This window comes from Borostomias antarcticus (assembly GCF_949987555.1).
Source record: "Borostomias antarcticus genome assembly, chromosome: 17".
In the NCBI taxonomy this organism is placed as follows: domain Eukaryota; kingdom Metazoa; phylum Chordata; class Actinopteri; order Stomiiformes; family Stomiidae; genus Borostomias; species Borostomias antarcticus.
The window spans coordinates 19,121,155-19,148,847 of NC_140250.1; the positions used below are offsets into that span (position 1 = coordinate 19,121,155).

Sequence of the window (27,693 nt, forward strand, 5' to 3'; positions counted from 1 at the left end):
AAGAAAACGGGTTCACTGGCGCCCAGCAGAAGCGCAGGGAACTTGGGGTACAGTAACTACCTGAGGCTCATTAACAAGCAGTATATGACGTTGCAAATCAAGCGGTCACCAGCCCTGGGCCTTGGGTGAACGGGGTTAGCGGTCACCAGCCCGAAGCCTTGGGTGAACGGGGTTAGCGGTCACCAGCCCTGGGCCTTGGGTGAACGGGGTTAGCGGTCACCAACCCGGGGCCTTGGGTGAACGGGGTTAGCGGTCACCAGCCCGAAGCCTTGGGTGAACGGGGTTAGCGGTCACCAGCCCGGGGCCTTGGGTGAACGGGGTTAGTGCACTTGCTTCAGTTTCAGATCAGCACCATCGTTATGGATGTCTCTTTCAGGTGTGCCTCAGCCATGACCAAGAGGACTGTGACGCGTGTGGGTAAAATCAGTGACCAGACTGCAGTGATGCCAAGTAAACCCAGGTTTGTTGATGTGTCTGAGAGCAGGTTTTCCTCAAGGAACACATTTCTGTGTTTGTTTGTTTTTTTAATCTAGGTGTTTGCTACCGTTTGTTTTAGATCATACTGTGTCAAGCTCCGATTCAGGAATGTCTCCTGAGGCGTTCCCTCGCTGTTCTCTGAGGCGTTCCCTCGCTGTTCTCTGATGCGTTCCCTCGCTGTTCTCTGCATGTCTCCAGAACGATGAGCACCGGTGAAGACCAGGCATGGTGGTCCACAGAAGCAGGATGTTCTCCGCACGTCACCATATCCACGTCCCAGGGAGAGGTAACGTCTCACTATTACACCACTCACACAAAAGTGGGTTTGACTTCAGGACTAAAGGTTTTTTTCTGCTCAGGTGGTTCGACTTTGTGAAGAGACCAAGGATGAGATTGATGTGGGGCTCATCGACGATATCGCTGTTCTGCAGATGAAGAACCTGATTGTAAACCTGACTCAATCACCCAAAACTAATAATTAACAAGTTATTGATCTGCCCTCCACCAAACCCTGACTTCACTTGTTTTTCAGAAACTGATGAGCTATCTCTCCAAGAAGGCCGAAGCACACAGTCTGTGACCTGAATTCAACTTCGAATAGACTGTGTGACTGGCTAGCCAATGTTTTTATTTATTTTAAAAAAATAAAGTAAAGTTTGTTCTTGTATTTGATGTTTTTATTTATTAATTAAAATAGTTTGTTCTTGTATTTAGTTTGTATTTGAATCGACTCATTCTTCAACTTGCCTACACACAGGAACTTGAATTTAACAGCCAGGGGCTCATATTCATTAAAAGGACAGTGACTGGCTATCAATGTTTTACTGTTAGTAATTTGTTTAAAAGTTCATCAGTTTTTTTTGATTGAATTCAGTACCTTCTTCTAGCTTCATCATCAACAGGGTGGGGGGAATTCAATCCCTCTCCCTCCTGACCCTCGTGTCCCCTCTGGGACACCGTCCACCCCTCTGACTCTGGCTCCTCCCCTCAGGGTGGATGGTGTCTAGGCTCCTCCCCCTCACAGGAAGGGATGAACTGATCAGGCCAGAGTGTTCTGCTGGAAGGGACAAATGTTGCTTTTCAATTGAAAATTCAATTTAAGGTTTATATGAATATTGACTTGGCTCTTGATATATCAAATGTCCTTGAGCCAGTGTGGTTGGCGCCCCAAAAATGTCTGTCCAATATAAAATGAAACGCAAGAGAGAACTTTGAAAATGTAAGGACAGATGTCATTTACGGCGTCATGTAGAGAGATCACCAGCAGGGGGCAGTGAGTGCTTAGTTAATGTAAAATTATTCTTTTGCGAGGCAACCTGAGTCAGGTGCAGCCTTTCGGTGGCTAGATGGGATCCAACTACGGCCTGTGTCGAAGGCTACTTCCCATAAGTTCAGAGACTGGTCAAACCCAACACTAAATCTAACCCTAAATGGCCTCTACGTTTATGGGAACTAGCCTTTACCGTCCTTCTACACCGGCCGTAGCTGTATCCCTTCTAGCCACGACCATACACTAGACGCCGCATTGACGTTGATTTGATTGCTGCCGGACGAAAAATGCGGCCGCCATCTTGGTCCAGTACGGAGCTCCGGCGAGTAAACTAGTGATGGGTCGGTCGTGAACGAGACGGCTCTATGTGCCGGCTCTTTTAAGTGAACGATGATAAATACATAGTTGTTAGCTGATAGATACAACTAAAACTGTTGGATGCTGCTGTTTTGCATTTTGTAATTTTTTAGTTTATTTATTATTTATGTTATTTGACTGTTAGGATAGTTCAAAGACAAAAATATTTGTTTCTACTTATCTTCTAGAGTTATCTCTTGATGCAGGGTTACTTTTACTGACTGAAACTGGAGAGGAGAGCGGTTGTCACGTGACAGCGGTACCGGACCAATATGGCGGCCGTATTTTGCGCCGCTCAATCCATTACGAGCATCTCGTGGCCACGACGCTCAGGTGGCGTCAATTAAGTCTGTGAGGTTTCAGGGTTTAAAAGTTGGGAAGTTGATGGCTGAAGCAGAAATCATGGCAACGAGACGGACGAGGAAAGTGAGCGCTGACGGGCAGACCAAGGAACGCAGCGAGATGCGTCAGAAGAAAGGGGCGCTTTTTATCCAGCAGTTTGAGAAAGAAGGTATAATGAGGTCTACACATTATTTATTCTCCAATAGCGCGCATTTGAGGCTGGTTTTTATCAAATAAACTTAACATTGCCCTTCCCCCTCCATATAGCGCAAGACCGTATCAACGATTTGGTGTCTAAAATGGAACAAGCGCTTGCTACAGTGGATCGCGTGTTCAAAGTGGAGCTAATGAAAATGCCGCCTGCCCTTCAGAACACATTAATGGGGACTTTGTTAAATGGTAGGATATGAGGCAAACCCTTATACTGAATTTAAAAGTGCAAATTACGTTTTCATTTTATCATGATAATTACAAAAAATTCTGATTTTAGCGGATGATATTTCAGTGGGTGAAGTCACAATCGCCATCAAGGTAAAACCACCTGGTTAAAAATCACGGTTAAACATCTCCATCTAGTGGACATTTACAGTAACGTCAGCATTAATATCCTGCTTGCTTCTGTATCAGAATGAGTCTCCTGAGATGCACCAACCGCTTACGAGGAAGCGCAGCGGTAAAAGAGGTAAGGTTGCCTTCACAAATCAATTTATGTGCAACCCATCTGTTAAGCATGCCCAGGATGGGATTCGAACCCTGGTCTCCCAAGGGACATACACCGTTTTAACTGTTAAATGTTGGGACTCACGAAGACTGTTTAACTAGGACATCTTTTTTATCACCTGAGAAATATTGTTAAAGTGAAACCTTTTCTCTCCCAGGCTGACACTGAAAATGCATGTTTTTATCAATAGCAGGCTGGATTACTGTAAGGCTCTCCTATCTGGTCTACCAAAGAAAGCTATTAGTCAATTTCAGATGATACAAAATGCTGCAGCAGACCAGGAGGAGGGATCACATCACACCAGTCTTACAATTGCTGCACTGGTTACCTGTCAGTTTTGGAATAGATTTTAAGAATATTTTACAAAGCCCTCCATATTCATGCACCTGAATACATGTCAGGCATGCTTTTATGATGTATACCAAGTGGTCCCTGAGATCCTCTAGCACTGAGCTGTGAACGGTTCCTGGAGCCAGGACCAAGAGACATGGGGCGGCAGCCTTACGTTTTTATGCTCCCAGCCTCAGGAATATCCTGCCAGAAAGCCTAAAGAATGGCTGAAACGGTGGGAACTTTTAAGTGAGATCTTGAGACATAGCCTACCTATTATCTCGCTTTTATCATGTTTTATGTTCTAATTTAAAAAATATTTTATGCTGACAAGTTGTTTTTTTACTGCTTCTTACTTTCTATTCTCTTACCATATGATCTGTAATGTTTATTTTTTTTAATCTACTATTTTAACTGTTTATTTTGTATTTATTCTATACAGCAGTGTGCTACATTTGCTTGTATGAACAGTGCTATTTAAATAAAGGTGACTTTGACACTAGTAAAATATCAACTATTTTCTCTGCAGTTAAGAAAAGTGACCCTGCACTCAACAGACTCACAGCTAAACAGAAAACTGCAGAGTCGGCAAAGGTAGGTAATTGATGCCATAATTCTTTGTCCGTCTCCAGAAGTAAGTAATTCTGATCATCACAGTCTCATGGGTGGGAGTTCTTCTAGAAAATATCCTCATCGCCGGACCTTCCTCTGTTTCAGAGACCTGCAAAGAAAACGGGTTCACTGGCGCCCAGCAGAAGCGCAGGGAACTTGGGGTACAGTAACTACCTGAGGCTCATTAACAAGCAGTATATGACGTTGCAAATCAAGCGGTCACCAGCCCTGGGCCTTGGGTGAACGGGGTTAGCGGTCACCAGCCCGAAGCCTTGGGTGAACGGGGTTAGCGGTCACCAGCCCTGGGCCTTGGGTGAACGGGGTTAGCGGTCACCAACCCGGGGCCTTGGGTGAACGGGGTTAGCGGTCACCAGCCCGAAGCCTTGGGTGAACGGGGTTAGCGGTCACCAGCCCGGGGCCTTGGGTGAACGGGGTTAGTGCACTTGCTTCAGTTTCAGATCAGCACCATCGTTATGGATGTCTCTTTCAGGTGTGCCTCAGCCATGACCAAGAGGACTGTGACGCGTGTGGGTAAAATCAGTGACCAGACTGCAGTGATGCCAAGTAAACCCAGGTTTGTTGATGTGTCTGAGAGCAGGTTTTCCTCAAGGAACACATTTCTGTGTTTGTTTGTTTTTTTAATCTAGGTGTTTGCTACCGTTTGTTTTAGATCATACTGTGTCAAGCTCCGATTCAGGAATGTCTCCTGAGGCGTTCCCTCGCTGTTCTCTGAGGCGTTCCCTCGCTGTTCTCTGATGCGTTCCCTCGCTGTTCTCTGCATGTCTCCAGAACGATGAGCACCGGTGAAGACCAGGCATGGTGGTCCACAGAAGCAGGATGTTCTCCGCACGTCACCATATCCACGTCCCAGGGAGAGGTAACGTCTCACTATTACACCACTCACACAAAAGTGGGTTTGACTTCAGGACTAAGGTTTTTTTCTGCTCAGGTGGTTCGACTTTGTGAAGAGACCAAGGATGAGATTGATGTGGGGCTCATCGACGATATCGCTGTTCTGCAGATGAAGAACCTGATTGTAAACCTGACTCAATCACCCAAAACTAATAATTAACAAGTTATTGATCTGCCCTCCACCAAACCCTGACTTCACTTGTTTTTCAGAAACTGATGAGCTATCTCTCCAAGAAGGCCGAAGCACACAGTCTGTGACCTGAATTCAACTTCGAATAGACTGTGTGACTGGCTAGCCAATGTTTTTATTTATTTTAAAAAAATAAAGTAAAGTTTGTTCTTGTATTTGATGTTTTTATTTATTAATTAAAATAGTTTGTTCTTGTATTTAGTTTGTATTTGAATCGACTCATTCTTCAACTTGCCTACACACAGGAACTTGAATGGAACAGCCAGGGGCTCATATTCATTAAAAGGACAGTGACTGGCTATCAATGTTTTACTGTTAGTAATTTGTTTAAAAGTTCATCAGTTTTTTTTGATTGAATTCAGTACCTTCTTCTAGCTTCATCATCAACAGGGTGGGGGGAATTCAATCCCTCTCCCTCCTGACCCTCGTGTCCCCTCTGGGACACCGTCCACCCCTCTGACTCTGGCTCCTCCCCTCAGGGTGGATGGTGTCTAGGCTCCTCCCCCTCACAGGAAGGGATGAACTGATCAGGCCAGAGTGTTCTGCTGGAAGGGACAAATGTTGCTTTTCAATTGAAAATTCAATTTAAGGTTTATATGAATATTGACTTGGCTCTTGATATATCAAATGTCCTTGAGCCAGTGTGGTTGGCGCCCCAAAAATGTCTGTCCAATATAAAATGAAACGCAAGAGAGAACTTTGAAAATGTAAGGACAGATGTCATTTACGGCGTCATGTAGAGAGATCACCAGCAGGGGGCAGTGAGTGCTTAGTTAATGTAAAATTATTCTTTTGCGAGGCAACCTGAGTCAGGTGCAGCCTTTCGGTGGCTAGATGGGATCCAACTACGGCCTGTGTCGAAGGCTACTTCCCATAAGTTCAGAGACTGGTCAAACCCAACACTAAATCTAACCCTAAATGGCCTCTACGTTTATGGGAACTAGCCTTTACCGTCCTTCTACACCGGCCGTAGCTGTATCCCTTCTAGCCACGACCATACACTAGACGCCGCATTGACGTTGATTTGATTGCTGCCGGACGAAAAATGCGGCCGCCATCTTGGTCCAGTACGGAGCTCCGGCGAGTAAACTAGTGATGGGTCGGTCGTGAACGAGACGGCTCTATGTGCCGGCTCTTTTAAGTGAACGATGATAAATACATAGTTGTTAGCTGATAGATACAACTAAAACTGTTGGATGCTGCTGTTTTGCATTTTGTAATTTTTTAGTTTATTTATTATTTATGTTATTTGACTGTTAGGATAGTTCAAAGACAAAAATATTTGTTTCTACTTATCTTCTAGAGTTATCTCTTGATGCAGGGTTACTTTTACTGACTGAAACTGGAGAGGAGAGCGGTTGTCACGTGACAGCGGTACCGGACCAATATGGCGGCCGTATTTTGCGCCGCTCAATCCATTACGAGCATCTCGTGGCCACGACGCTCAGGTGGCGTCAATTAAGTCTGTGAGGTTTCAGGGTTTAAAAGTTGGGAAGTTGATGGCTGAAGCAGAAATCATGGCAACGAGACGGACGAGGAAAGTGAGCGCTGACGGGCAGACCAAGGAACGCAGCGAGATGCGTCAGAAGAAAGGGGCGCTTTTTATCCAGCAGTTTGAGAAAGAAGGTATAATGAGGTCTACACATTATTTATTCTCCAATAGCGCGCATTTGAGGCTGGTTTTTATCAAATAAACTTAACATTGCCCTTCCCCCTCCATATAGCGCAAGACCGTATCAACGATTTGGTGTCTAAAATGGAACAAGCGCTTGCTACAGTGGATCGCGTGTTCAAAGTGGAGCTAATGAAAATGCCGCCTGCCCTTCAGAACACATTAATGGGGACTTTGTTAAATGGTAGGATATGAGGCAAACCCTTATACTGAATTTAAAAGTGCAAATTACGTTTTCATTTTATCATGATAATTACAAAAAATTCTGATTTTAGCGGATGATATTTCAGTGGGTGAAGTCACAATCGCCATCAAGGTAAAACCACCTGGTTAAAAATCACGGTTAAACATCTCCATCTAGTGGACATTTACAGTAACGTCAGCATTAATATCCTGCTTGCTTCTGTATCAGAATGAGTCTCCTGAGATGCACCAACCGCTTACGAGGAAGCGCAGCGGTAAAAGAGGTAAGGTTGCCTTCACAAATCAATTTATGTGCAACCCATCTGTTAAGCATGCCCAGGATGGGATTCGAACCCTGGTCTCCCAAGGGACATACACCGTTTTAACTGTTAAATGTTGGGACTCACGAAGACTGTTTAACTAGGACATCTTTTTTATCACCTGAGAAATATTGTTAAAGTGAAACCTTTTCTCTCCCAGGCTGACACTGAAAATGCATGTTTTTATCAATAGCAGGCTGGATTACTGTAAGGCTCTCCTATCTGGTCTACCAAAGAAAGCTATTAGTCAATTTCAGATGATACAAAATGCTGCAGCAGACCAGGAGGAGGGATCACATCACACCAGTCTTACAATTGCTGCACTGGTTACCTGTCAGTTTTGGAATAGATTTTAAGAATATTTTACAAAGCCCTCCATATTCATGCACCTGAATACATGTCAGGCATGCTTTTATGATGTATACCAAGTGGTCCCTGAGATCCTCTAGCACTGAGCTGTGAACGGTTCCTGGAGCCAGGACCAAGAGACATGGGGCGGCAGCCTTACGTTTTTATGCTCCCAGCCTCAGGAATATCCTGCCAGAAAGCCTAAAGAATGGCTGAAACGGTGGGAACTTTTAAGTGAGATCTTGAGACATAGCCTACCTATTATCTCGCTTTTATCATGTTTTATGTTCTAATTTAAAAAATATTTTATGCTGACAAGTTGTTTTTTTACTGCTTCTTACTTTCTATTCTCTTACCATATGATCTGTAATGTTTATTTTTTTTAATCTACTATTTTAACTGTTTATTTTGTATTTATTCTATACAGCAGTGTGCTACATTTGCTTGTATGAACAGTGCTATTTAAATAAAGGTGACTTTGACACTAGTAAAATATCAACTATTTTCTCTGCAGTTAAGAAAAGTGACCCTGCACTCAACAGACTCACAGCTAAACAGAAAACTGCAGAGTCGGCAAAGGTAGGTAATTGATGCCATAATTCTTTGTCCGTCTCCAGAAGTAAGTAATTCTGATCATCACAGTCTCATGGGTGGGAGTTCTTCTAGAAAATATCCTCATCGCCGGACCTTCCTCTGTTTCAGAGACCTGCAAAGAAAACGGGTTCACTGGCGCCCAGCAGAAGCGCAGGGAACTTGGGGTACAGTAACTACCTGAGGCTCATTAACAAGCAGTATATGACGTTGCAAATCAAGCGGTCACCAGCCCTGGGCCTTGGGTGAACGGGGTTAGCGGTCACCAGCCCGAAGCCTTGGGTGAACGGGGTTAGCGGTCACCAGCCCTGGGCCTTGGGTGAACGGGGTTAGCGGTCACCAACCCGGGGCCTTGGGTGAACGGGGTTAGCGGTCACCAGCCCGAAGCCTTGGGTGAACGGGGTTAGCGGTCACCAGCCCGGGGCCTTGGGTGAACGGGGTTAGTGCACTTGCTTCAGTTTCAGATCAGCACCATCGTTATGGATGTCTCTTTCAGGTGTGCCTCAGCCATGACCAAGAGGACTGTGACGCGTGTGGGTAAAATCAGTGACCAGACTGCAGTGATGCCAAGTAAACCCAGGTTTGTTGATGTGTCTGAGAGCAGGTTTTCCTCAAGGAACACATTTCTGTGTTTGTTTGTTTTTTTAATCTAGGTGTTTGCTACCGTTTGTTTTAGATCATACTGTGTCAAGCTCCGATTCAGGAATGTCTCCTGAGGCGTTCCCTCGCTGTTCTCTGAGGCGTTCCCTCGCTGTTCTCTGATGCGTTCCCTCGCTGTTCTCTGCATGTCTCCAGAACGATGAGCACCGGTGAAGACCAGGCATGGTGGTCCACAGAAGCAGGATGTTCTCCGCACGTCACCATATCCACGTCCCAGGGAGAGGTAACGTCTCACTATTACACCACTCACACAAAAGTGGGTTTGACTTCAGGACTAAAGGTTTTTTTCTGCTCAGGTGGTTCGACTTTGTGAAGAGACCAAGGATGAGATTGATGTGGGGCTCATCGACGATATCGCTGTTCTGCAGATGAAGAACCTGATTGTAAACCTGACTCAATCACCCAAAACTAATAATTAACAAGTTATTGATCTGCCCTCCACCAAACCCTGACTTCACTTGTTTTTCAGAAACTGATGAGCTATCTCTCCAAGAAGGCCGAAGCACACAGTCTGTGACCTGAATTCAACTTCGAATAGACTGTGTGACTGGCTAGCCAATGTTTTTATTTATTTTTAAAAAATAAAGTAAAGTTTGTTCTTGTATTTGATGTTTTTATTTATTAATTAAAATAGTTTGTTCTTGTATTTAGTTTGTATTTGAATCGACTCATTCTTCAACTTGCCTACACACAGGAACTTGAATGGAACAGCCAGGGGCTCATATTCATTAAAAGGACAGTGACTGGCTATCAATGTTTTACTGTTAGTAATTTGTTTAAAAGTTCATCAGTTTTTTTTGATTGAATTCAGTACCTTCTTCTAGCTTCATCATCAACAGGGTGGGGGGAATTCAATCCCTCTCCCTCCTGACCCTCGTGTCCCCTCTGGGACACCGTCCACCCCTCTGACTCTGGCTCCTCCCCTCAGGGTGGATGGTGTCTAGGCTCCTCCCCCTCACAGGAAGGGATGAACTGATCAGGCCAGAGTGTTCTGCTGGAAGGGACAAATGTTGCTTTTCAATTGAAAATTCAATTTAAGGTTTATATGAATATTGACTTGGCTCTTGATATATCAAATGTCCTTGAGCCAGTGTGGTTGGCGCCCCAAAAATGTCTGTCCAATATAAAATGAAACGCAAGAGAGAACTTTGAAAATGTAAGGACAGATGTCATTTACGGCGTCATGTAGAGAGATCACCAGCAGGGGGCAGTGAGTGCTTAGTTAATGTAAAATTATTCTTTTGCGAGGCAACCTGAGTCAGGTGCAGCCTTTCGGTGGCTAGATGGGATCCAACTACGGCCTGTGTCGAAGGCTACTTCCCATAAGTGCAGAGACTGGTCAAACCATGGATGTATTATATAAACTGGATACAGCCACTCCATTCACTGGCCGCTATCAACAATGAAGCCCTATTGAACCGCGCCATCTTGGCAAAATTTGTAGTCATTTGACTATTTCCGGTTACTTTTGACTTGCGCAGTTGTGCTTTTCTGGCCTTCCGGTTACTTTTGACTTGCGCAGTTGAGCTTCTCTGGCCGACGCGCGTCCACGAAAAAGTTCACATTTCTCTGAAATGTAGACGCGCGTTCCCGGCTCTCCCCGCTTTGATTTAGCAATGAAAACCGGCTTGCATATTAACCTGTTTTTGTCAAATATATCAATTGGAGAAATTATTTTTTGATCCTGGCATCTTAGTTTTAACAGGTTAAATATAATTTAACATGTTTTGTTTGCTAGTAGATGGTATTCATTCCGTTCGCGATAACGTTATTGCAGCCAGGCTAAATTCCTCCAGGGAGTCAGTGACCGGCGAGTTGAAGAGCTTCACTCCCCGCCAGCAGGAGCTCTGGCCGCGGCTACCGCATCTCGGAAAACCCGCTGAGTTCCTGGCTGCTATTTCACATTCGCCCTTGATCAATCCCAATACCGATCCATGGTAATAATGAATCAATCGTTCAGATCAGATCGGCAGTGCTGCATGCATGTTACAACATCATTGTTAGCTTTATTAACATAACCATAGCCTACATTTATCTCTCTAACGTTAGGCTATCCATCTTACACCAGTCGGCCATTCGATAGCTGGAAGCGGTGAACGCCAACGTTGACTGAAAACACCCAAACTCAGTGTATCGTTTCATCTTCATGCTACACATCAACTCCTTTACATTGTATGTGAATAAATTCCTGTTATTCTAAAAATATCCCATTTCTGTCCATTCCTGGAAAAGGCTAATAATTGCTGTCAAATGATCACTCCAGTTTATCACCGTATCCCACTACCATTTCAACTATGCACAGGAGGTTGTCTTGTGGTCATTTTCATTAAAAAATGTGAACTTTTTCGTGGACGCGCGTCGGCCAGAGAAGCTTAACTGCGCAAGTCAAAAGTAACCGGAAGGCCAGAAAAGCACAACTGCGCAAGTCAAAAGTAACCGGAAATAGTCAAATGACTACAAATTTTGCCAAGATGGCGCGGTTCAATAGGGCTTCATTGTTGATAGCGGCCAGTGAATGGAGTGGCTGTATCCAGTTTATATAATACATCCATGGTCAGAATAGGCAGAGAAGACTGCTGGCGTGCATACTGAAAAATACGACCGGATGTAGTATCACATCCTGGCATTTTTGCCATACTGCATGTGGCATACTATGTATTGGGACATACTACTTTCTGTTTTGGCATACTATATAGTAGGGTAGTAGGCGATTCGGAACGCAGCCTATCTGTGGGGCCCAGACGAGCCACGCCCTCGCGTTCTATATCTCCTCCCGAAAATTCACAAAGCCCCCGACAAGTGGACCATCCCACATCAGGTCCCATGCGGTAGGCCCATAGTGAGTGACTGTGGGAGCGAGTCGTACAATATAGCGGAGTACCTAGGCAGCCATTTTCAACGCCGTCTCCAGTTTATATTATACCTCCATGGTGAGCGCCCGAGGAGCACCTGACCCTTCCCTCGTCCCGTACAGCTCTGTCTGAGCCCGTTATATTATACCTCCATGGTCTTAGCCCGTATAGTTTATATAAGAGGAGCACCTGACCCTAACCCTTCCCTCGTCTGAGCCCGTATAGTTTATATTAGAGGAGCACCTGACCCTGACCCTTCCCTCGTCTGAGCCCGTATAGTTTATATTAGAGGAGCACCTGACCCTGACCCTTCCCTCGTCTGAGCCCGTATAGTTTATATTAGAGGAGCACCTGACCCTGACCCTTCCCTCGTCTTAGCCCGTATAGTTTATATTAGAGGAGCACCTGACCCTGACCCTTCCCTCGTCTTAGCCCGTATAGTTTATATTAGAGGAGCACCTGACCCTAACCCTTCCCTCGTCTTAGCCCGTATAGTTTATATTAGAGGAGCACCTGACCCTGACCCTTCCCTCGTCTGAGCCCGTATAGTTTATATTAGAGGAGCACCTGACCCTGACCCTTCCCTCGTCTTAGCCCGTATAGTTTATATTAGAGGAGCACCTGACCCTAACCCTTCCCTCGTCTGAGCCCGTATAGTTTATATTAGAGGAGCACCTGACCCTAACCCTTCCCTCGTCTGAGCCCGTATAGTTTATATGAGAGGAGCACCTGACCCTAACCCTTCCATCGTCTGAGCCCGTTATATTATACCTCCATGGTGAGCACCTGACCCTAACCCTTCCCTCGTCTTAGCCCGTATAGTTTATATTAGAGGAGCACCTGACCCTAACCCCTCCCTCGTCTTAGCCCGTATAGTTTATATTAGAGGAGCACCTGACCCTAACCCTTCCCTCGTCTTAGCCCGTATAGTTTATATTAGAGGAGCACCTGACCCTGACCCTTCCCTCGTCTGAGCCCGTTATATTATACCTCCATGGTCTGAGCCCGTATAGTTTATATTATACCTCCATGGTCTTAGCCCGTATAGTTTATATTATACCTCCATGGTCTGAGCCCGTATAGTTTATATTATACCTCCATGGTCTGAGCCCGTATAGTTTATATTATACCTCCATGGTCTTAGCCCGTATAGTTTATATTATACCTCCATGGTCTGAGCCCGTATAGTTTATATTATACCTCCATGGTCTGAGCCCGTATAGTTTATATTATACCTCCATGGTCTGAGCCCGTATAGTTTATATTATACCTCCATGGTCTGAGCCCGTATAGTTTATATTATACCTCCATGGTCTTAGCCCGTATAGTTTATATTAGAGGAGCACCTGACCCTTCCCTCGTCCCGTACAGCTCTGTCTTGTATCAGACTGCGGAGCGTAGTAGACGTCTAGACGGAAAATCAAGGTACTTTGGGAGAATATTTCGCAGGTATGATTGTCTACAAGTGAATGCAGATAAAGCTAATGTATTAACTACCTTTATTGTATTTTGACAGTGTGACTGGTATGGGCAAGATCTCCAATAGTTTTGACACGCTTGGCCACGGCTGTTAGCTGCTACTAGCAGTGCTAGCTAGCTGGATAACGGTAGTCAGTCTAGTCGCATTGGTCCGGTTCTCTAGTCGTGCTCGCAACGTGGAGTGTCTAGGATTTCATGAACAAAGGTGATAAGATGGCTGTGTGGTAATGAAATACCCACATCGTTCTTGAGCTGTGGTCATTACGACAGGTAGCTAGTGCTAACGTGAGCGGATTCTAGTTAGCTAGGCTACTGCACATTAGCTACGTTAGAATAGCTAACTAACAGAACAAAGAAGGTCCTTTTTAGCGTTGAGGCTAGTGACGTTGCTCCCAAATAGAGTTATGGGACTTAATCGTCTGCCTGACTAGCTGTGCCCTAGCAGTAGTTCCCTAGCAGTAGTTCCCTAGCAGTAGTTCCCTAGCAGTAGTTCCCTAGCAGTAGTTCCCAAGCAGTAGTTCCCTAGCAGTAGTTCCCTAGCAGTAGTTCCCTAGCAGTAGTTCCCTAGCAGTAGTTCCCAAGCAGTAGTTCCCTAGCAGTAGTTCCCTAGCAGTAGTTCCCTAGCAGTAGTTCCCTAGCAGTAGTTCCCTAGCAGGCCTACTGTTGATCTAGCTAGCATCAAGGTGTGTCGTTGCTATGGCCACCTGCAGTCGGTAGCCCGCTGGCTAACTGTGTTTTAGCTGCTGTGATGCTGAACACTACTCCCCACAACACAATACGTTGTTGTATAAGCTTCACACACTGCATCTCTTTCTTCAGTCTCTTGCACAGTTCTCTTCACCCGCCTGCCTTGTCTTTTTCTCTGTCACCCCCACATCCTTGGCCAGTGTGTCGGAAGGTATCGGAGAGCGTTAGTCATGGCAGGTCAGTCAATGGAGATCATGGCCCAGGCCCTGGAGCAGCAGATGCTGCAGTCCGCCCGGGTGGTGGAGGAGCACCTGGACGTAGAGCTGAGAAAGCTGGAGCAGATGGACGATGAGGACCTGGAGAAGCTGAAGGAGAGGAGGCTGGAGGCCCTGAAGAAAGCCCAGAAACAGAAGCAGGTATGGGGGAGGAATGTGGAGCAGGTTACAGGCTCCCTACATCAGTCTAGAGACTCCAGACTAACTAGAAAAACAAGGCAGGCATTATATTATAACGGGGTGGTTCAAGAGGTAGAGCAAGTCATCCATTGACCGCAACAGGGTCAGCGGTTCGATTCCCGGCTCCTCCTGTCCACATGTCAAGTGTCATTTAGCAAGACACTGAATCCCAAATTGCTCCCAATGAGCAGGCTGATGCCTTGCCCGACAGCTGGATGTCATTGGGGTGTGCGAATGGGTGAATGAGAGGCCGTTGTAAAGCGTGTTGGAGATGGGCACTATATATATCTGCAGTCCATTTACCATTATATTGTCTAAAGATCAGATAGTCTGATGTACTGAAGGTACAATGTATGTATGATGCTTTTGAAAAGGTACAATGTAAAATTATTGTTCAGACCTTTGTTTACACTCTCAATGAATATGTTGTTACTCAGTGTTTCCCAGTTCAAGAAGTAGCACTATTCTCTACTATCTACTACTTTGCGGACGACACTGCCCTCATAAGACTCATCTCCAAGGGAGACGATACCGCCTACAGGTGGGAGATTGAACAGCTGTTGTCCTGGTGCAGCCGGAACAACCTGGAGTACCATGATGGTACAATTCTACACCTCCATTATCAAGTCCATCCTCATCTTCTCCATCACCACCTGGTTCCCCGCCGCTTCAGTCAAGGACAAGACTGATTTGCGACGGGTGATACGCTTGGCGGAGAGGGTGATCGGCTGCACCCTGCCCTCCCTCCAGGCCCTGCGTGACTCCAGGGTGCTGAAATGGGCCAGGAAGATCATGGCTGACCCCTCCTACCCGGGCTATGGCCTCTTCACGCCACTCCCCTCTGGCAGGAGGCTGCGGTCGTCAAAGACTAAAACTGTTTGACACAGGAACAGCTTTTTTCCCTCGGCCATCAGTCTTATCAACAAGGCTCCCCTCTGACTCTCTCCCCTCTGACTCTCTCCCCTCTGACTCTCTCCCCTCTGACTCTCTCTCCTCTGACTCTCTCACCTCTGACTCTCTCCCCTCTGACTCTCCTCTGACTCTCTCCCCTGCCCCCTGCAATTGTTGCACTAAACTGACTACATTGTCTCTTTTGTAGGCCAAATGCACTGCAAGTTTTGCACTATTTGTATCTTGCACTGTCCTGTCCTGTTTTGGCACTGGTACATTATTGTGTTGTTGTTGGCTCCACAATGTTGTAAAAAATCCTATGTATGTCAAGAACAAATGGCGATAAAAGGATTGTGATTCTGATTCTCACTCTACACATGTGCTCTCTTCAGGAGTGGCTCTCTAAAGGGCATGGGGAGTACAGGGAGATCCCCAGTGAAAAAGACTTCTTTGCTGAGGTCAAGGAGAGCAAGAACACAGTCTGTCACTTTTACAAGGATTCCACCTTCAGGTAAGAAGATACGTTTCTGTAGATTTCCAACTATGTTCAGTGTCAATTAACCCTCATTGTCTCACATCTGACTTGTGTGTCCTCCAGAAATCTCCCCTGACGTTTATCTGTGATGTGTTACATTAGAATGACGTCTGTTGAATTTCGCCACCCTTGGATGTAGGGCACACTGTAATCTTACCTGAACAGGAGAATGGCCCCTTTGCCAACTAGTGACTTGTTGTAGTTTGTTGCATGCCAAAAATGCAAGAGTATCAGAATGTGAGCCTGTAGCATAATTGAGTCATATTTTGGAACACAAGGGACACTGTTATGATAACTGAAGCTGGAGAGTATTGCCATCTGGTGTGAAGTTCACATGGCACCTCTGCCCTCTCAAAGGTTTCTTGTCCGATTGGTGTGCCTCCTTTGTGCTTTTCCAGTGAGACTTCGTTGCCTCTCTCGTTCTGCATCGTCCCCTTATCCTGTTGTTTCCTCTCCCCTTCCCGATTCCAAAGATGCAACATTCTGGACAAACACCTGGCCCTCCTGGCGAAGAAGCACCTGGAGACCAAGTTCCTGAAGCTGAACGTGGAGAAGGCTCCGTTCCTGACAGAGAGGCTGCGCATCAAGGTGATCCCTACTCTGGCCCTGGTGAAGGACGGGAAGACCAGGGACTACGTGGTGGGTTTCTCAGACCTGGGAAACACAGACGACTTCCCCACCGAGATGCTGGAGTGGAGGCTGGGCTGCTCTGACATCATCAACTACAGGTGAGCCATTACCTGCTAGTGTTGCACAGTATACCAATACTAGAAAGGTGATACCCTGCCTCCAAAAAAGGGTTAGGGTTAGGCCGTATTTCCGAGTTGCGTCGAGGCAGTGTCTCGGGCCAGTGTACGTGAGTCTCTCCCTCTCTTTTACTCTGTCCCTGTGTGTGTGTGTGTGTGTGTGTGCGTGTGTGTGCGCGTAGCACTCTGCTTCTCTCTGTCCCTTTGCTACTCCCTAAGCAGAGTGCGTGTTCCAACCGTCACTCCAGTTCACCAAACTACTTTCAGACCATTCGCTTATTTCTGCAAACATTTGGGGCGAATACAAGTCTAACGGAAAAAAAGTTGTAAAATAGTTTGCAAAGACTGTTCACGGAGGAAAGTGAAAGGGCTGAGGGCTGCTCACTTGGTTACTCTAGACGGTGGTGGAGGATTTCCAAAAGCGCCTATTTGGCAATATTTCGTATTTAAACCCAATGCTAATAGCTGGGGAACCTCATAACATCAACGAGTCAATCTGTAAACTCTGGAGCTTGTCATGCCCTAACGTCAACACCGTTGCTCTGTGCTGTGAGGCTGTGACCCACTCTGCTGCTCTGTGACCCTCTCTGCTGCTTTGTGACCCTCTCTGCTGCTCTGTGCTGCGAGGCTGTGACCCACTCTGCTGCTCTGTGACCCTCTCTGCTGCTCGAGGACAGAGTGAAGGAGAGGAGGACAGAGTGAAGGAGAGGAGGACAGAGTGAAGGAGAGGAGGACAGAGTGAAGGAGAGGAGGACGGAGAGGAGGACAGAGTGAAGGAGAGGAGGACAGAGTGAAGGAGAGGAGGACAGAGTGAAGGAGAGGAGGACAGAGTGAAGGAGAGGAGGACAGAGTGAAGGAGAGGAGGACAGAGTGAAGGAGAGGATCAGTAGCCTGGCTCCCGCCCCTGAATCTGAATAGCAATTCAATCTGAGTGTCAGACTAGTGGAGCACAGCAGACACTTCCATCTTATAATTGTAGCATCCCAAGCATATTATTTTACAAAGTAGAGTTGTTTTTTTAATTTAATGAATAAAATAATATAATTAAATATATATGTAATGTATTTAGTTTTGTAGCAGCCCTCGATATTTCTTAAATAAACAAGCTGAGAGTTTCCAACGGTGTGTGTTTATTCCTTCATTGAGCACCATAGACAACGTAAAACTATAAAGCAACCCTAACCCTTCCCAAAGTACAGTTACACAATAAAATAAAAAAGATGCACATCAATACAACCATTACATATGGCGCTAACATTCAACTCAATTAACTCTTCAGATATGATCCATATATAGGCTAAATTCAAGCCACCAAATATCTGGTGGACATCACTGAGAGCAAACAAGTGGACTCTACCATGAAAACTACCACACACTGGAACTAGTGCAAGACAGATAAAAGGAAAGGTGTTGTCAAAATAAAAGCCCCTCCTCAAAGGAAACCTACTCAATCCTGCTATCAAAAGAAAGGTACTCAAAGTAAAACCATTGTTTATGGTCACTTACAAGTTTAAACAGTTCACTGCTCCGCCTCAGCAGACAGCAAACACTGAAATCAGTAGGCTACACCTGACATTGGATTGTTCCATTAACCTACTTTTCCTAATGTTTGTTTTGCCGTGGTATAGTTTCAGTATTGGTATCAAGATATTTTTAGCAGGTATCCTATCAAAGTTCTAATTTTGGTATCGTGACAACACTATTACCTGCCTGTCATAGACAGCCCATATTAACAAGAATAGTTCAGTCCTGATGGTAGCAGCTGTGTCGAGGGGCACAGGGTCCCACCTAGCCAATGATGATAGAGGACGGAAAGATCATTTCAAGGCAGGAAGAGGGTCTATTTCTATAGCAGTCGAATATGGCCATGGGCACACAAAGGGTTCCTCTTAGCTAAGGCGCTCTTACAACCCTCTCATCCTCTCTCTGCATAGTGGCAACATCATGGAGCCCCCCACGCTGACACAGAAGTCGGGGGCGAAGTTCACCAAGGTAGAGAAGAAGACCATCCGAGGGAGAGACGACTCAGACTCTGGTTCTGAAGACGACTAGAAGAGACTGCAGATCTCCTCTACTCCCTCTCCCTCAGGGCTACTCCATCATCCAGACCGTCAGCACCATGCAGACAGACAGAACCCACTGCGCTGGGCTTTGTCCGTCCCCCTCATCTATTATCATCTATTATCTATTGCTTTTATTTGTATCTCTGTCTTCCATATTTTCTATGATTTATTTTAGAAACTTCTACAGCCTTTTTGTGAATTCTATTCATCAGATACATATCATGCATTTTGGTATTGTATTATTTCCCAACTGATAAAAAGTTGATAAAACGGAATCTTTCACTGAAACCCTCGACTCTCATTCCGCTTTTTCTATTTGATCATGAAATGTCTACAATCAATAATTAGTTTTTCCATTAATGACGGTGTGCACCAACCAGACACCTCTAAACTAGAAACCTACACCTTCAACTTTAATGACAGGCTCATTCATATTCTTAAGGACTTCACGTCATCCTGAGTTGAGGTCCATGCTGTCAGTTTGAGAGTGTGGGATGACTTCATGGGAGTGCAATAACACTAATTGTCCCTGAATTGACTGCAACTCTGATGGACTTTGGCCCTAACCTTGATTTCAGCATGAGTAATTCAGACCATGTGATGTTATTTCATGCATTACACTTTGACTCTTCTGTTTGCCTTTGTTGACTTGGATGCATGATGGAAGACCTGGTCATCCAGCTGTCCACGAGCATCAACCAAGTGCCAAGGATACTAGTAGCATTTCAGAAACACCATCCTCCTCCCTCTTAAGTAACAATAGCACAGGTTTCAGAGTTTTTCTATAAATGTGTGCTTTATCTTAATAAAAGAAACTGATCATCACTGTCTGGCTCATACGTACTGTATTTTCTATGGAGAGTCTTGAGACTTTGGCCTAATCTGGCAACATTTAATATTTACTGTAGTATTATTGTAGACAGCCTCAGAACAACCTTTACTTGCCTTATGATACTAAAACTCACAAGTAGGAAGATGGCTATTTTTGTGTGTTTAATAGAAAAGCATTAATCACGGTCAGTGCAACATGAACACTTGCTGTGAGGGGTTGGGGGTGACGGGAGCAAGGGAAGGGTGAGAGGGGATCTAGGACTCGATGGCCTTTGGCTCTACAGGCTTGAGGAGACGTCGTATAATCAGTTCTCCTTTGCTGTTGAGGTAGGAGTCGGCCATGTCCTCTTCTGCTGGGAGGCCCTGGGGCAGCTTCAGAGGCTGAACCCTGCACAGATAGAAAGAGAGCAAGTGCTATAGAGCAAGAGATGTAACAAGACAAAAGCATTTTCCCTCGTAACTGCAATGCTGGTGGGCTAATAAACCCTCATTTTAAACTTTACAAATGTGCGGCACACTGCAGTCTCACCTGATGAGATGCTTAACGTATTTCAGCTGGTTGTTGACTGCGGGGGTGTTCTTGTGGATTACAGGAACGTAAGCCTGGGAGGAAGGGAAACAAAGGAACAGTCAGTGATCCAACACAAGATAAATTACTTTTTTACAATCCCTCATATTACACAGCTTTTCTGAATTTCATCCCAATACTGTATATGTGTTCTCATAGAGATTGTGTTCAGACCATTCAGCTGTGAGCTACAAACTGTAATGGAGCTATAATATATTAACAGTTTCTTTTGAATGATTACAGGAGTTTACTGGCTTGTATGTAAACCTATAGAACATATGCTGTTATATGATAGTTATATAAGGCCGTTTGTGATCTCATTCTATCCTCAAGTTTTGACAATTTTAGTAGCTCAGAGATCATACATGCCCAGAAGCAGCATCTTGTCTGTATACAAACTAGTGGTGCTCTACTCTCCTATCATTCCCAGAGAAGGTTAATGAGCTCTGAAAGGTGGCTTACTTTCTGCAGGCCCAGGTATTTGATCATGTTCTTCTCCCAGTAGGGCCGGCGCATGGTGCTCTTCACCCGGGTGACGATGTGCAGTTTATGCGGCTGCTCTGGGTCCCCCCCATAGCGCTCATGCTGCTTAGACCTCTCCTCCAACACCTGCAGGGGGCGTAGTGGGACAGAAAGAGATTTACTACACAATGTTTCACTTGACATTCACTTGCATTCAATGATCACGACCATTGTCATTTCTGAATCATTCTATTGTAGCTACAGATCTGCCTGCCCGTCCTTACCTCTTTTGGGATCAGTGCTCTGGTGAACTTGCCGCGGCACGAAATGGACCAAGGCGACGAAGCTTCTGTCAAAGTCTGACGATGAAAAACATTACAGGGTGAGAACAGAGAGACGAGCGAATGCACACAAGCTGACTCGGTCTCTACATAGACACCAAGCTTACCTTCATTGACAAGGGAGAGGATATGTGAAATGCTCGACAGATCATTGCCATATTTACTTGCTTGTTGATTCGAGCTCGCAATGCTGGCCAACCTTGTTTAAATGGATACCAGGCAGGTTATAACGTTAGTAAACTCATGTGCGCATTACGAGATAAATATGAAATTATATAAAGAGCGTCCTTTATATTTCTTATATATTTACAAACTACTATCTATCTAAGTATTTACAGCGACATACACGACTAAAAGGTTCTCACGTTATCGTTATGACATTCAAACGAGAGCAGGATATAGTAGCATTGATAGTGTACCGAAGGGAAGCTTTTGCCAGCTATTACAGTTCCTATATAACTTCACACCTTCAAAATATTTCAGTCATAATTCACAACCACAGTTATTACTTTTTTTAAATGTATAATTTTACTGTTCATGGTCGTATCTACATTTATTTATATTTGATTTTCCTGAATCATCAGCTACCACAAATCTCATTTTGCTTTCGACAACTGTTCCGCGGGGGATTTATTATTGTGGCGTACCTTGGTGTGGCAACACGGGCAGCACTAAATGTTTTCATTTTCTCTAATATGCCACGGGGGAGAAAGGGATAGATCATATAATTCTCCTGACACGTGAAGTGTATGGACAGTGCGGTTACTAAGCAAGTAGGACGCGGACTCATATTCATTTACAACTTGGCAGAATTTTGACAGGCATTCAAAATTAGTCATAACCGGTATCATGACCCAGAACCATGTCCCCGGGATGGAAACTTCAGCCATCTCCGTCCTCAAGCGAGCAGTGGAGCTGGACCAGAGCTCTCGCTTCCAGGAGTCACTAGTGTGTTATCAGGAGGGGATCCAGCTGCTGATGGACGTGCTGAAATGTAGGTCGTTCGCGCGCACACACAAACACACACACACATACACACACACACACACACACATATACACACACTGTAGTACAAATATGTATGTTCATACAATAAGAGGAGAGACAGAATATTAATCTGGCACATTTCATCACAGCTGTTAAAGAAGACTCAAAGAAGCTCCACTACAGAGAGAGGATTAAGGGCTACATGGACAGAGCAGAGCAGATCAAGGTCCATGTGAACCAGCTGAAAGAAGGTAACCTTTACCTACAGGTTAGGGTTTCTGTAGGGCGTCTTTCTTCAGGGACTTGAGCTGTGGAGTCGATTTGATGGTGAATGTGTAAATAAAATAAAAACATTTTGACTTTTCGCCTGACCCTATATTCCTATGGGAGTATATTCCTATATGTAGTATAGGAATAGTATGGGAGTATATTCCTATATGTAGTATAGGAATAGTATGGGAGTATATTCCTATGGGAGGAGGCCAGAGGTTGGGGCCTAGTTGACAGTTTGCTCTTAATCCTATACAACCCTATGAAGTGTTGCCTTTCCTCTTCCCCCATTCATCTCTTCTCTCTCTCTCTCTCTCTCTCTCTCTCCCTCCCTCCCTCTCTCTCTCTCTCTCTCTCTCTCTCTCCCTCCCTCTCTCTCTCCCTCTCCCTCCCTCTCCCTCTCACTCTCTCTCCCTCTCTCTCTCTCTCTCTCCCCCCCTCTCTCCCTCTCCCTCCCTCTCTCTCTCTCTCTCTCTCTCTCTCTTCTCTCTCTCTCCCTCTCTCTCCCTCCCTCTCTCCCTCTCCCTCCCTCTCTCTCTCTCTCTCTCTCCCTCTCTCTCTCTCCCTCCCTCTCTCTCTCTCTCTCTCTCTCTCTCTCTCCCTCCCTCTCTCCCTCCCTCTCCCTCTCCCTCTCCCTCCCTCTCCCTCCCTCTCTCTCTCTCTTTCTCTCTCCCTCTCTCACTCTCTCCCTCTCTCTCCCTCTCTCCCCCCCCTCTCTCTCTCTCTTCCTCTCTCCCTCTTTCTCCCTCTCTCTCTCTCTCTCCCTCTTCATAGAGGGGAAGTACCATGAGCAGATTAGAATAGCAGATAATGCCACAGGCTACTGCTACGAGGCTCTGTTCAAGCCTTATATCAGCAAAAGCCTCAGCGAAGTGTGGGTGGAAGACCCTTACATCCGACACATCCACCAGGTAATAAAGGCCTGCCTGCATAGTATACCACCCTTCACCAGGTACCTAACCCTACCTGTTCATCAGCCTCATTCACTGGATAATACACTGTATCACTATGTAGCTACAGTATGTAGGCCTACGTCCTTATGAGCAGATCTGGGGTAATGAACTGTGTGCAGGGATATCAGTGTTCTATTCAAACCTTGTTTTTTGTGTCTATCAGTTTTGATGTTCCTCCTCTCTCCTCAATCCGCAGCTGTACAACTTCCTGCGTTTCTGTGAGATGCTGCTGAAGACTTCCTGTAAGATCAAGCAGATCCACCTCCTGACTTCACAAGACGAGGTAGGGACAACACTGTCCTGACTTCACAAGACGAGGTAGGGACAACACTGTCCTGACAACACAAGACGAGGTAGGGACAACACTGTCCTGAAAACACAAGATGAGGTAGGGACAACACTGTCCTGACTTCACAAGACGAGGTAGGGACAACACTGTCCTGTAAACACAAGACGAGGTAGGGACAACACTGTCCTGACAACACAAGATGAGGTAGGGACAACACTGTCCTGACTTCACAAGACGAGGTAGGGACAACACTGTCCTGTAAACACAAGACGAGGTAGGGACAACACTGTCCTGACAACACAAGACGAGGTAGGGACAACACTGTCCTGACAACACAAGACGAGGTAGGGACAACACTGTCCTGACAACACAAGACGAGGTAGGGACAACACTGTCCTGACAACACAAGACGAGGTAGGGACAACACTGCCCTGACAACACAAGACGAGGTAGGGACAACACTGTCCTGACAACACAAGACGAGGTAGGGACAACACTGTCCTGACAACACAAGACGAGGTAGGGACAACACTGCCCTGACAACACAAGACGAGGTAGGGACAACACTGTCCTGACAACACAAGACGAGGTAGGGACAACACTGTCCTGACAACACATCCTAGATCTCCACCAAACATGTTCCTAGACACAGAAGCCTTGTGCCACGTTGAAAACCCCCAGACAAAACAAAACATGCAGATGCATGTAGATTCTGTTAGATGAAGACAGGGCTGTTAGATGAAGACAGAGCTGTAGGATTAAGACAGAGCTGTTAGATGAAGACAGGGCTGTTAGATGAAGACATAGCTGTAGGATTAAGACAGAGCTGTTAGATGAAGACAGAGCTGTTAGATGAAGACAGAGCTGTAGGATTAAGACAGAGCTGTAGGATTAAGACAGAGCTGTTAGATGAAGACAGAGCTGTTAGATGAAGACAGAGCTGTTAGATGAAGACAGAGCTGTTAGATGAAGACAGAGCTGTTAGATGAAGACAGGGCTGTTAGATGAAGACAGAGCTGTAGGATTAAGACAGAGCTGTTAGATGAAGACAGGGCTGTTAGATGAAGACAGAGCTGTTAGATGAAGACAGAGCTGTAGGATTAAGACAGAGCTGTTAGATGAAGACAGAGCTGTTAGATGTACACAGGGCTGGATTGGGCCATGAAAACTGGCCCTCTTGCTGTGTTCCTAAACTCTTTAATATCCTGCCCTGTCTCAGTATTCAGTTTGCTGTAGGTCTTGAATATCCTGCCCTTGCTGGTGTCTCAGTATTCAGTTTGCTGTAGGTGTGTGTGTTGCTGTTTAACTGGTCCTTCTGTGTGTGTGTGTGTGTGTGTGTGTTTGTGTGTGTTTGTGTGTGTGTGTGTGTGTGTGTGTGTGTGTGTGTGTGTGTGTGTGTGTGTGTGTGTGTGTGTGTGTGTGTGTGTGTGTGTGTGTGTGTGTGTGTGTGTGTTCGTTCAGGACAGCTCGTCCCAGCAGGCCGGTGCCCTGGCGGAGCTCCAGCAGAGTCTGCAGAGCCAGGGGGTGAATCTGGACCTGCAGTTCTCCTCCACCATCCACGACAGGGAGATCAGGTACACACACACACACACACACACACACACACACACACACACACACAGATGAATACAATATGGAACTCATCTATACATATACATCCTATCACCATGTATTATACATATCATCAGAAAACATATTTGTGTCTCCTATCAATCAATCAATCAATCAATCAATCAATCAAAGCTTTATTTGTATAGAACATTTCATACCCAGAGGCAACACAATGCGCTTTACAGAGAACAAGGGAGGTGGGCATACGTCCCATCCCTACATATTCCAGAGGGAAGCAAAAAAACAGTAATCACCCGGGGGCCAGATAAGTGAGCTGTAAAAAATTCTTCCCTGACCCCTCTCAACAAGGCGATCGAGCAAGCTAGGGAGTATGTTTGTCTACCGGCTAAGAACATTTATAAAGCAATAAATAACATTAAATTACATTTTCAGAGTAGGAGAGGCTAATAACATCATAGGAGAGACATGGCAAACACTGGTGTATGACTGTGTGCGTGAATGTGCCTGGGCCCAGATAGAGTCAGGGGTAGGGTCGGGGTAGGAAAAGGATACGGACCCGGGTTAGGGTGAGGGGAAGGGGATCTGAGCCCAGGACTGGTGTATGTCTGTGTGTGTGTGAGTGTGCCTGGGTCCAGGTAGAGGCAGGGGTCAGGGGTAGGGTGGGGGTAGGAAGAGGATACGGACCCGGGTTAGGGTGAGGGGAAGGGGGTACTGGGCCCAGGCCTAAAGCCGGAAGTGGACTGGTGTATGTCTGTGTGTACGTGTGTGTGTGTTAACTAATTGCTACGACATCTACAGCAGACACAGGGGTATCTATCGGACTCAGGGTGGTCTGCTGGTGACAGTGGGGCATCCACTGGACCTGGTTAGAAGATAGGAGGGAGAGAGAGAGGCACTAGGGAGAGGGAAGGCAGAACAGGGTTAGTAGCACACAGAGCCATATCTAGAGCAATAAATTACGTCAAATTACATTTTCAGAGCAAGAAAGGCTAAGAGCATCATGGGAGAGGTGTGGCAAACACTAATGTGTGTCTGTGTGTGTGTGCGTGCCTGGGCCCAGATAGAGGCAGGGGTTGGGGTAGGGTGGGGGTAGGAAAAGGATACGAACCCGGGTTAGGGTGAGGGGGTTAGGGTTAGGGTTAGTTACTTCCTACAGAAGTAATGGTTCAACCCTAGATATATAATATGAAGTATATTATTGTAATTCTGTGGTTTAGCCATATTACCATTCACTGGTTGTGGTGTTGGTGAGATGGTGTTGAGTTGTGTTCTCCTGGTCACATGGCATATCACTGTGTGCAGTTCAGCCTTCTCTTTGTAAGGGTTAGGGGTAAACATCACCTATTACTATCTCCTTAGGTTTGACAATGGTTGGATTATCAAGATAGGACGTGGACTGGATTACTTCAAGAAACCAAAGGTAGGATATTAACAAACTCAACCATAACAACAATATTTACGTCTGTAGCTCAGTTGGTAGAGCGGGTCGTTCAGTGATCGAAGGGTCAGTGGTTCGAATCCCAGCTCCGACTGTCCACATGTCGAAGTGTCCTTGGGCAAGACACTGAACCCCAAATTGCTCCCAATGAGCAGGTTAGCACCTTGCATGGCAGCTGCCGCCCATTGGTGTTTGAATGTGTGTGAATGGGTGAACGAGAGGCCATTGTAAAGCGCTTTGAGTGCTGCTAAGGTGGAAAAGCGCTACATAAGTGCAGTCCATTTATCATTTACCATTTAGTCTTCAATGTCCATTACAGTCACTGTGGGATCAGTTCCCAGGACTGTAGTGTTTATTCAAAGCCGATGTTTATTGTGCGGTTTGTCTCCATAGGGCCGTTTCTCCATCGGTTATTGTGACTATGACCTGAGACAGTGCCATGAGACGTCTGTGGACATCTTTCACACCAAGCACACAAAGACACTATGAGACCCAAGGAGCTGGAAAACAATCTCTCTCTTTTAACTCTAACTCTAATACTATTGTGTGTTCTTGTATCTGGCATCTCATTCTTCCACTGTTTAATGCTGCATTGTCTCTAATGTGCCTTATCACACATGATCATCTCTAACGTTAGGAACGGTCACCCGTACATAGTTGTTACACCTGGTTCATGTGTCATATTGTCCTACGTCAGTTGTAATAAGACGTGTAATAGGAAGTGTGCTGAATCCCATGTGGGGAGTGGATACTTTGTCTTCCATGTGGGGAGTGGATACTTTGTCTTCCATGTGGGGAGTGGATACTTTGTCTTCCATGTGGGGAGTGGATACTTTGTCTCTGTTTGTGTGTTTATGTGTTAATGGGGTGTGCTGGGGCTTGGACTTCAGTTCATGTGTATTTCTTGGGATAGTGCCATATCATTTTGATCAATAATGCTTAAAGGTCTGGTAGAAGAGCAATGCAATGTGTCTTTTTGAATGTGTTTTACATTAAATGTTTACAAAAGTAAACCATTTTGAGTCAAACAATAGTTTGCATTCAAGAAATGTAGTGGGTTTATAGGATACACCTACAAACATCCAACTACTGGAGAGAGGACTGATCATGATCCGTTTCTTACAAGCTATTGCTCCATCTGGTGGACATTTACATTTATTTTGTTAATCTCACGATTCATGATGAGATGAATAAATCACGTTAACTATCTTTTTTTTTATTTATTATTATTAATGATGTCAGAGACGGTTTAGATGTATTTGCATCATCTAAACAGTCAGATAGATTGT

General features: G+C 45.5%; 3 protein-coding genes across 5 annotated transcripts; 2 read left to right on the forward strand and 1 right to left on the reverse strand.

The window, feature by feature from the left end:
* The first annotated feature begins 13,131 nt into the window (after nt 1-13,131).
* txndc9 (thioredoxin domain containing 9) lies at nt 13,132-19,519 on the forward strand. 3 transcript variants are annotated; one of them, XM_084452283.1, is made up of 5 exons: nt 13,132-13,262; nt 14,204-14,419; nt 15,742-15,860; nt 16,358-16,612; nt 18,565-19,519. In XM_084452283.1, the coding sequence occupies exons 2-5, from the start codon at nt 14,234-14,236 to the stop codon at nt 18,680-18,682; spliced, it is 678 nt and encodes a 225-aa protein (XP_084308409.1). In that variant the 5' UTR covers nt 13,132-13,262; nt 14,204-14,233; the 3' UTR covers nt 18,683-19,519. The 3 variants fall into 3 exon arrangements, with proteins under 3 accessions (XP_084308409.1, XP_084308408.1, XP_084308410.1); XM_084452282.1 differs by having other exon boundaries at nt 13,166-13,286; XM_084452284.1 differs by having other exon boundaries at nt 13,201-13,286; nt 14,215-14,419.
* Nucleotides 19,520-19,628: 109 nt separating this feature from the next.
* Nucleotides 19,629-21,302, reverse strand: mrpl30 (mitochondrial ribosomal protein L30). The gene is made up of 6 exons (XM_084452285.1): nt 21,261-21,302; nt 21,003-21,094; nt 20,839-20,913; nt 20,555-20,701; nt 20,054-20,127; nt 19,629-19,912 (listed from the first exon to the last, which is right to left on the reverse strand). The coding sequence occupies exons 2-6, from the start codon at nt 21,051-21,053 to the stop codon at nt 19,780-19,782; spliced, it is 480 nt and encodes a 159-aa protein (XP_084308411.1). The 5' UTR covers nt 21,054-21,094; nt 21,261-21,302; the 3' UTR covers nt 19,629-19,779.
* Nucleotides 21,303-21,684: 382 nt separating this feature from the next.
* Nucleotides 21,685-27,133, forward strand: mitd1 (MIT, microtubule interacting and transport, domain containing 1). Its single transcript, XM_084451737.1, has 7 exons — nt 21,685-21,889; nt 22,032-22,133; nt 22,927-23,063; nt 23,302-23,388; nt 24,856-24,968; nt 26,326-26,386; nt 26,798-27,133. The coding sequence occupies exons 1-7, from the start codon at nt 21,745-21,747 to the stop codon at nt 26,891-26,893; spliced, it is 741 nt and encodes a 246-aa protein (XP_084307863.1). The 5' UTR covers nt 21,685-21,744; the 3' UTR covers nt 26,894-27,133.
* The last annotated feature ends 560 nt before the right edge of the window (nt 27,134-27,693 follow it).